Source organism: Oratosquilla oratoria, chromosome 30 (genome assembly GCF_046742065.1).
Source record: "Oratosquilla oratoria isolate Oo_2021 chromosome 30, ASM4674206v1, whole genome shotgun sequence".
Lineage (NCBI taxonomy): Eukaryota > Metazoa > Arthropoda > Malacostraca > Stomatopoda > Squillidae > Oratosquilla > Oratosquilla oratoria.
In genome coordinates this window covers 11,149,086-11,159,641 of record NC_134806.1, presented here as the reverse complement: position 1 = coordinate 11,159,641, position 10,556 = coordinate 11,149,086, and the positions used below count along the sequence as shown (strand labels likewise).

At 35.2% G+C, this 10,556-nt stretch overlaps 1 protein-coding gene across 24 annotated transcripts in view; it reads left to right on the top strand.

The window, feature by feature from the left end:
- The window catches only part of Cadps (calcium-dependent secretion activator 1), a 1,142,346-nt gene that overhangs the window by 1,050,134 nt on the left and 81,656 nt on the right, over positions 1-10,556 (top strand). For all 24 annotated transcript variants that reach the window (XM_076212572.1, XM_076212575.1, XM_076212566.1 and 21 more), the window contains one exon: positions 7,465-7,621. In XM_076212572.1, coding sequence (XP_076068687.1) covers positions 7,465-7,621 — 157 coding nt within the window. The remainder of the gene's footprint in view (positions 1-7,464; positions 7,622-10,556) is intronic.

The following is a 10,556-nucleotide window of genomic DNA, read 5'->3' as shown; positions in this document are numbered from 1 at the left end:
AGGAGATCCAGTAGCCATGTCTGAGTGCAGGACATCAATCAACCTCTATAACTTGCCACTCCTCACAACCTCAGGATTATCTGCAATCCCTCTATCAACTAATTCAAATGACTGCCTAAGATAGACTGAGAATAATTCTGTCAAAATTCAAATGTCTTGGGTACTTCCCATAAATGAGACTCGTCAACACTCTTCCCAGTCTCAGGATCACATGTCATGTGATCTTTCTGTCATCTGATTCAAATACTTCCTTGAAGTCTAACAAAGCTATGAAAACTTTCTACTGAAGTTTAGTTAGATAATTAGTGGCAGCACAAAGAGGTAGGGCATTTTCAGAGTTGTGGATTTGTTGGGCAAGTAACATCACTGCTCAAGACAGGTTTGTGAAAGGATGAGTTTGAATTATACCAGAAGTGTATGAGAAAAGGACTTACTAGGAATGCTGATGTATTATAGTTTTGTAGGTATTGCTGTCACCATTTTCCCCTCCAGATAAGTGTGATGAAACTACATCTCCAATCTGTGGGACCAATCCAAGTCAGATGATAGAAATGACTAGCTTAATACTGTACCTTACCCTACCCTTTAGAAGTATATGAACTCAGAATGTATATAATTCCTTTATTTGCAAATTATGCAAGGAAAACCATATCTGCCATACAGATTTTTTTCTTATGTGTTCTGCAGTTGATTCATGTATTGTTATCACAAATCCTAATGCCAGCAAGCAGTCACTGGACTATGCATGGGCAACATTTATTTTAATTGGACTACCAAGTTTATGTCTGTTCATATGTGAACAATTACACATCTTGTAAATAACTTTTCCAATGTCCTTAAGTTAAACCAAAGGAATTTTGCAACAGTCCCAGCAAAGGTAATACCAAATCAGCAAGGAGTTTTATGACCAATATATCCTTTTGTTGAGTCAAATGAGGAGTGGGAATAATTGAGGCAAAGGCAAAAGACATTTATGATTAGATAGAGCTATATAGATAAACATATGGGAGTATAGGTACATCTTAAAAGGTTTTACAGGTTTTCCCCTCTCATTTCTTGGTCCTGAGGTGACTGAGATGTTTTTCATTACCTCTAACTCAAAGGAGATTTGGCTGCTATGAAGAATTCTTACTCATTGTCATTTGAAAACAGGATAGGATCAAACCATAGCTCTTTCAAATAGTTGGTTTCTTTCTGTCCTTCATTTTCTATGTTTAGTTGTGGTCAAAACCCTTAACTATCCATTGATTTTCACTATGCAAATATGATGTTTGTTGTTGGTTATTTCATATATTTCTCTATATTAATTTTGTTTTACTATATTTCTGGTATAGAAAATATATAAAATATAACTTTGCAACATATTTTTTTTTTTTGCATATTGTGAAAACTTGGGTTGGTCCAAAACTTCTGAATGCAGTTCAGTATTTATGTCAAATATGCTCTTCTGTCAAAGGTATACCACCTCTTCTGCTGTCCAGGTAAAGTGAAGGAATACAAATTCAATTTTGAATTTTATAGAACTCACTGCAACTTAGGAAGACAAAGCTAATTTATATATCATATCTTAATGTTTTCAGTACAATATTAGTAACAATATATCCTTCTTTCAAGTAATTTATTTAACTGCAAGGAGGTACTTAAAAAGGTTTATGTCATATGTTATTCTTAAATAATGGTATCTGAAAATCTTTCCTGTCAGATTAGCTATACAAGCTAGTAAGGTGGCTGAATTTATTTCATATTATATTTTTCATCTCTCATAACCATATATCCTGAGACCTATTTCATCTATACCCAGATTCATTCAGCTGCATTCAAGGATGTTAGGTAAAGACCTTTATTAATGGGGAATCCTATACAAAAATCATATTCTTGAAGCTAGTTATAATTTTGGAAGACTAGATATTACTGAATATTACTGGAAAATTAATCACAGTATCTTGCAGTTTTCAGCAGTGAATTAGTTCATATGTTTTTGTACCTGTTAGCAGATATATCGTAACATTGAACACAAAATCGAAGCACCTTTGTCAGAGAGCTTTTCCCCAGTGTTCTTGAATACAACTGAAGTATCTCATCTCATCCATTGCCCTCTTTTAATTTTGCTTATTTTCTTTTATTCTTCCTTTCCATCCTTGAATTGAACATCTTTTTCTAGTGTGATCAATGTGAGGACACCCTCAATACTTCACCTTCCTTATGGTATTCATGGAGGACTTGCACCACTTCATCAACACCAAACTGTCTACTTGTTATATGTGGCACTTGCAATCTAAACAAAAGAGAAAATAAGCTTAACTAGGTTGCCCATTATTTTTCATTATAATCAAAGTATTCCATGTAACTAAAGAAAATTCCCTTTCTGCTAATTAAGTGACATAATGGAGAATTCATAACACTGTGTATTGGTGCTCAGCATCAAACACTTATTTGAATAATTCAGGTCTTTAGCTTGTGTAATTTCTACTTTGTCTTTAATTTTTGTGTGTAAACTGGTAAATAATAAGTCTGTGAATATATACCTTGTTAAGCTTAATCCTCATTTTGTATACCTGTCTTAATACATTGTTTGTACCTACAGCATCATTGATGTGATACTAATTGTATGCTTTGAAATGTGCTTTTTATCAGTGTAACCACTCAGTAAATGTATTCTTGTTATATTTTAAGGAACAAATTGTTCAAGCCCCTTAGAAATTTCCTGTTTAATCTTGAATGTGTTTAAAAGTGTATTATTGTCATAATTACTTTGAATTTCTGCGGTAGAATTTTATATCAGCTTCTGTGAATCTGAATATTGTTACATGCAGTATGCAGCTTTGTTTCTCAAGTGTGATGTGGATACTTATTTACTTGTGCTCTTTCTATCTCGTGTTCTTCTAATCAGCCTTTCTCCCCTCTTTCTAATGTGTGTACACAGGACAAAGTAAGTAAATGTTTTGCTTTTTGTCAACTTTGGGTTCTTGCAAAGTTGATTTGCTGTAGGAGTAGAATTTTCTGTTGAAGTTTGGTTTGAGCTTATTTGCCATTGCTAGTCTGCATGTTCAGCTGTACCCTTTGTAGATAGTTATCAAATGGAAAGGATAATGCTCATGGTCACAATATATATATATATAAATACATATATATGTCCATTTCCCATGTTGTGTTTGCCTAATTGTATTATATAGGAAGGGAATTGCACTCATGGAGTCCTGTTGCTTTTTCTCCAACTATAATATCTGCACTGTACTTTTGACTGATTTTGAGAGACTAAAGCAGTTTGTTGTATGTAAAGATTTGTGAAAAAGAAGCTAAGAGTAGATATGGGCGAAGGTAAGGTGGTACAAGGAGTGATGTTAACAGGTTGGATGTGAGTTTGAAGGATGAGAGACTAGAGGAAGTAGAGAGTTTTAAGTATCTGAGGTTGCATGCAACAGTGAATGGAGGAGTGGATGTGGTGAATTACAGAGTAAAGAAGGCAAGTAGATAGTTGGGGGAATGAAGAATTTGATGAGAAATAGATATCTGAGGATGAATGCAAAGAAGTTATATGAGTGATTGTGTCATGGCACTGTATGAAGTTGATGTGGGAATTAAGGGTGGCAGAATGGAAGAGCCTAAACATGTTTGAAATAAAGTATGAGAAATATGATAGGTGTTGCAAGGATAGATACAGTGAAAAATGTGAGATGAGGATGGAGATGAAGGAAGTAAACTAACATCAGCATTAATAGAATAGAAGTAGTCAAACAGATTGATAGACTTAAAGCTACAAAATCCCTGGGTCCAGACAAAAAATTGTCAAGAGTGTTCAGAGTGTAAGTTTGAAATCTGCGACTAGTTAACAGAAATATTTAATAAATCAATAGACACTGGTTTTGTGCCTGTTGCTTAAGGGCAGGCAAACATTGTTCCTGTTTTCAAAAAGGAAGATAAATCATCCATATGCAACTACAGGCCAGTCAGTTTGACATAAATTAAAGGTAAAATGCTTGAATCAGTAATAGCTAATAGAACCAGAGATCACATCAAGACATAATTTGATTCATGACTCACAGCATGGGTTCTCCAAGGATAAGTCATGTGTAACTGATCTATTTTTTACACTAATGGCTTCAAGGCATCAGATAATGATGATAGTTATGATGTTATTTACCATGACTTTAGCAAAGCATTTGACAAGGTTCCCCACCAGAGACTACCAAATAAAACCAAAGCCCTGGCATAGGAAGAAAAGTACTTGAATGGAGTAGAGCTTGGATCAGTGACAGAAAACAACAGGTCACCATAAATGGTGTAAAATCAAAATGGAGGAGTATTTCTAGTGGAGTTCCCCAGGCCTCAGTTTTGCATCCCTTATTGTTCATTATGTATATAAATAACTTGGACAATGGGATTATTAATGTTGTAAGTTTGTGGATGGCACTAAGATAGGACACCTAATTAGATGAGGAGAAGATTCTGCAGGAGGATCTCAACAAATTGTTCACAAGGCAAATGGACTTCAACATTTAAAAATGCAGGATGTTAAACATAGGTTTACACAGCCCAAAAAGCAGGTATAACTTAGATAACACTTTTTTTAGAGAAGACTGAGTGCAAGAGAGACTTGGGAGTTCTAGTGAGTCCTAACCTTAAATCCAGGAAACAGTGCATTAGCACCAGGAATAGAGCTAACAGAGCATTAGGTTTCATTGCTAGGACAGTTACAAATAAAAGTGCAGAGGTAATTATCAAATTCTATCTGGCATTAGTTAGACCCATCCTTGACGATGCGGTACAGTTTTGGTCTCCATCCTATAGACTGGATATCAGTTCACTAGAATCAGTATAAAGGAGAATGACCAAAATTATACATGGGCTCAGAAATTTACCTTATAAGGATAGGCTCAAGCACCTTAATTTAATTTACACTCTTTGGAAAGACATAGAGTGTGGGTGATCTAATAGAAATTTTCAAATGGCTTTAACAAGGGTGATGCAAACAGGGTCATCATATTAAGACAACAGGGCAGGACTCACAGTAATAGATTCAAATTGGACAATTTTATATTTAAGAAGGAAATAGACAAGAACTGGTTCACCAATAAAGTGGTCAATGAATAGAGTAGACTTAGTAACCATATAGTAAGAGCTGGAATTGTTTTAAAAAAGGTAGACAACTTTATGGATGGGGATGACAGATGGTAATGGACATTGAACTGCCTTATGATCTCTTGCAGTCTCCTTCATTCTTATGTTCTTATAGTTATACACAGTGGAATTTAATCCATTCCATGACTGTTCTTCTGCTAACCTAAATAATTATGGCAGATGCAGCAAAGCACTGCTGAGCAGTGAGGTTGGGTGCACAGGCACATGCATGTGTTCATACAAAATATTTTCACAAAACTTTGATAACCAATATATTTATCAAATGGGACTTTCATTATATAGTGATGTATGTATGTACTGTACATATAGATACACACACACAGACACAACACGAATTTAAAAACAGTTTAGATAAAATGAGATATGGAGACAGGACACCACGAGCATAGCTCCCTTTCCCGTAAAATACAACTTATATATATATTACAAGTGTGTATCTGTATATGTACATGTATGTGTATTTGCATATACTATATATATTTATTTCTATACAAAAAGTATTTCTCTGGAATTGGATATTGATCAGTTTATCAGCACATATGTATTTGTAAATGAATATTTTTCAAGTGTATCAGTTTTAAAGTGAGTGTATTTAAATATGCAAGGTAACCACTTAAGAAAATAAACAATTGGAGCAGAGCGCTTTCGTATATTACATCTTCAGTGTAATTTACACTGAAGATGTAATATACAAAAGCATTCTGCTTCATTTGTTTATTTTCTTAAGTGGTTACCTTGCATTTATAAAACACACATTCCTAGTGTTTTTATTGCGTATTTAAATATATTCACACATGAGCATGATCCTTCCATTGCACATATTATGCTGCACATAAGACTGCTATGTGACTTCCCTACCACAACATTTGTTATTCAAATTAATGATGACAACCATAATGCAGTCACAAGAAATCAAGAAGCTGCACTAAAAGAGCTAGGAGAAGGTAAGCACTGAACTCATCATTACCCAAAGCCTCCTTATGCAGTACAATACCAAGTAGCACTAACGGCTATTCCATGTTGTTGACTCGACCCATTCACCTTCGTTCTCTCCATGGACAACAAATTACTCAAAGTATCCAGTAACCCACCTTGCTTTGCCCACAAGTTTTCATTAGATAACCTTCTAGCCCATGTTTTGGACAAAAGCCACTGACAGCTGTCCATTATTAGCTTGGTAACACATTTTTCTGTTTTGAACATGCTCCAATCCAACACCCGCTAACTTCCATCTCGGAGAATTACCCAAAGAATGCTATCCACAATAACCTAGCAAGCTACGTTTTGTAACATCTGTAATTTAGCTGCAGCCTAGAGGTGTGGCTACTAATGCTATCTTTTGGACTCCCAAGCCACTTTTGATGCCAACACTCATGAAGCAGATTTCAGAGGCAAATTTAGGAATTCTTTCTCAGTTTTACATCATACTTTCCAGTATAATCTATGAAGAGCTTCTGTCTTTATGAAGTTTTTCATTCACCCAATAAAACTAACATCATTGCTCCCTTATAACAATCCTTAACTTTAATTACCCTCACCCTCTCATACTTTGTTTTAATAAGTTTATCTTCTAACAGAATTTTTTCACTCCAGAGTATTGTCATCATAGGTACTTCCAAATGTTTTGAAATTATAATCTCTTATAGACAACAACTATGTTGCCTCTGAAAATTGCCCATTTAAGATTGCCATTAGATATTGTTGATCCTGCCACATATACACTGGTATGGGTCTTAATAATTTGTTTTTTATCATAAAGAGTATTATGATGTATTGGTGGTATACTTAAGGCCCTTTTATGTGGTAACTAGAATATATATTTTTATGTAGTAAGAGTTCTGTCATGCACAAGACAGAAATGGAGGTTCTTTTTCACTATTCTTGACACTGCATGAAGACAAACGTTTTATATTTCAATTACTCATTGGTTCAACTTCTCTTATTCATCAGTTTCTACTCTTTGCCATTTTTATTGACACTGTTTTCATAGAAGTAAATTATATACTAGAACAATTTCTGTATTGCTTCTGCATGCTTTTACCACACCAAAACTAATTATATGATTCTCTCAGTACCACCATATTCATCTCTATCACAAAACAGTTCTTAAAACCTGCTTGTTCTCCAACTTTTTGAAATAAGACATGCAAATTACATGCTGTACTACACTTGCCATCCTGACTTGATTTTATGTGCAAAACCCTCTTCCAAGATGCAATTCAAATGGCCACAATTCATTTGGTTTGTGTCCAGTCAGTTCAGGATACTTTTACCCAACCACATCTTCCGCTTCCTTAAACATAAGACCTATTACATTGTTTCCAGGCTTTTGCGTGGTTTAGTGATCTACTTGTGGAACATGCTGAGATCTTCTGGTCTTTGTTTGCTGTTGACATGGACAATGTCTTGGCAGAGCAACCACCCGACACATGGGATTCGTTTCCGCTCTTCCAAATTCTCAATGACTATTTGAGAGTAGATGGTAAGTATAGTTAATGATGATGTTTAAATGTTTTTTTTATTTACATATATGTATGCTCACATTCATGTATATATGTGAACACAAATATACTGCCCAAAATGAAACTTTATACTAACAAGTGCAACATGATGGAAATAGTAGTCAGAATAGGATAAGTGATACAAATTCAAAAGAGAAGTACTGATTAAAAGATATGTATATATTGAAAAGAATCTGAGAGTAATTGTCAGTAAAAGGTTTGAGTCAGAGAACTGTGGTTAGAGCATATACCTAGAAGGGGAACAAAAATTGCTTTTAAACATAGAAATGTGGTGAAAATACCAGTAACTCAGTACCACAGAACTAGTTATCAGCATGCTGCAGCAATATGTGGCCCAGTAAGGTAAAGAATGGTAAGGAAATGTAGACTGCAATAGAAATTATTCTAATAGCCACTGCATAAATGAGAACAAAAAATGATGAGGGCTATTGGTTGTTGCAAAAAGATCTAGATGTTATGTTCATTTGGAACCAAAAACTGAAAATTAATTTCAATGCCAAAAAATGCAAAGTATTGGAAATGAGCAAAAAATCAAAAAGACTGTATTTGAACTATTCCTTGGTAAGCAAATCCATTATAAAACCAAAAGAGAAGAAAGATTCGGGAGTATTGATAAAGATAACCTGTCACCAGACAGACATATATGTAAGACTGTGAGAGAGACATGTAGACTGCTGCAGAACATTAAAGTGGCTTTTCACTATGTGGATGAAAAAGTGGTGAAAAACTCATAGAAACTCAAATTCATCCAAGACTAATGTACATTAGTGGTATGGTCCACACACAGAATAAAACAAACAAGTAAGATCAAGAAAATGCAAAGGGTTCCCAGCCTGACAAATAAGCAATACCAGAAAAAATTAAAAGCACTGGATCTGCCAACATTGAAAGATCAAAGAGAAAGAGATGATATAATTACAGTTTTCAGGTCACTAAAGAGTACAGACTACATTGATAAAAGAGATTACTTGATTAGAGAGGGGAGGGCTTTAAGAGGTCATGAAAACAAATTGGGAAAGACTAATCTAAAGTATGTGAAGAAATAAAACTTTCCATGCAGATGCATAAATACTTGAAATTACTTAGATGTGATATAGCCCAAGATGGAACAATACATAAATTCAAACCAAGTATGATAACGGGCAAATAAGGATATGTCCCAAGTTGGAACCGTATATGAGTATAGGTATAATAATTGAGCTAGGTATAATCATTGGAAAGCAAGATACAGGACCCCATGAGCATTGCTTCTTTCTTGAATACTACAACTAGGTAAATACACATGGTTTCTGAGTCTGCAGTACATCTCTTATACAATATCAAGGACTTGGAAACAATATGATAGGAAATAAGAGTGGGACAAGGTCACACTACATTAATATATTGTATGAGAAAGATGTAGGAAAACTTTCTTTTGCAGTAAGGTCAGGAATGAGTGCAAACTAAAGCTGTAAGTAGAAAATACTAAAGAACATTTTAATTTAAAGAATAAAATAAAAGCCAAGTGGATCAGATTGTTGATTCTTAGATATTGCCTCTGTAAATGGGAGGGATTGCTTTTAATTGGTAGTCAGTAATTCTTTTGTTGTTATGAACTTTTTCACATATTTTCCTCCGTGTTGAATGGGTTTAGAGGTGAGGAATATTTAAGTAACACAGAACCTGACCATTCAGAATTTACTTTGATGATGAAGCTGCAGCAGATACTGTGTTAAAGGAGACAGCAGCTGCAGCAGAGTTTAGGGAAATTAGTGCACATGAAGTCTTTACATAGAAGCAGAACACAACAACAAGTTTGACATAGCAAATAAAAATATTTTAAATGAGCAGAAGGATGATGAAGAAAAGGAATATTCTTCATGCAAGGTGGTAAATAGTCATAACAAAGAGGTACTAAAGGAAGTATGAAACAAAATCAAGTATAGACCAAAGAAGGGAAAGCAAAAGCTTAAGGTCTATCTACCCAAATATCAGTCTTCTTCTTCCCCTTATAAGGGAGCAAGCCAGGCAAGACCTGCATCTACCCCAACCTATCCCACTCCCATCTGTCACCCATTTATTTATCTTTCATCTTGGTTCCTCATGGATGAAGGGTCATCCCTTTCTCCTACCCACTGCCCAGGTCATAAGCAGTGTAGCAGGATACAGAACATCCACAGCAGGGCCAGCCTCTTCATTTATGTGGTGATCCTCCCTCCTCATTCCCGTATGTAAAAATTGAAGAGATCATATGTCTCTTTGGGCCACATCAAAGTATAATCCATTCACAACCATTCTCCACTCATACCTTTCCATTATCTTCTCTCCCTGTTCAACAGACATAACACTTTTGCTCAAGGCCCCCTTCACCCCATCCATCCATCTCATTCTTATTCTTCCCCTCAAGTTCACTCCATCAATTTCTGCTTTCCATGCACTTTTTGCTAATCTTTCTTCACTCATCCTCTCCAAGTACCCAAACCATTCCAATATTCTTCCTTCACCCCTAGCTGCCAGTTCACTTTTCACCCAAACTCTTCTCACCTCATTTCTCACCCTAGCCATCCTTGCAACCTACACCATACTTCTTAAGTACAACCACTCCTCGTTTAACGATGACAATTGGGACCAGCGCGCCGTCGTTAACCGAATTGGTCGTTAAGCGAAAGTGTATACATATACGTACATGTACTGTATGTACAATGTCCAGCAATACATGTATCTTTATTTTCGTGTATTTCCCTCTTTTATACAGTACATTAAAGCTTTATTTACTGTTTATTTACGGTGGTTATGTTCCCAAAATTACCGTATATGACCAAATCCGCGTATGCTGACATTCCATATTGAATACCGGGGTATTTTTTTTGTTTCGACCGTGGGCACAATATAGCAATAGAAAATTAAAATTAATTT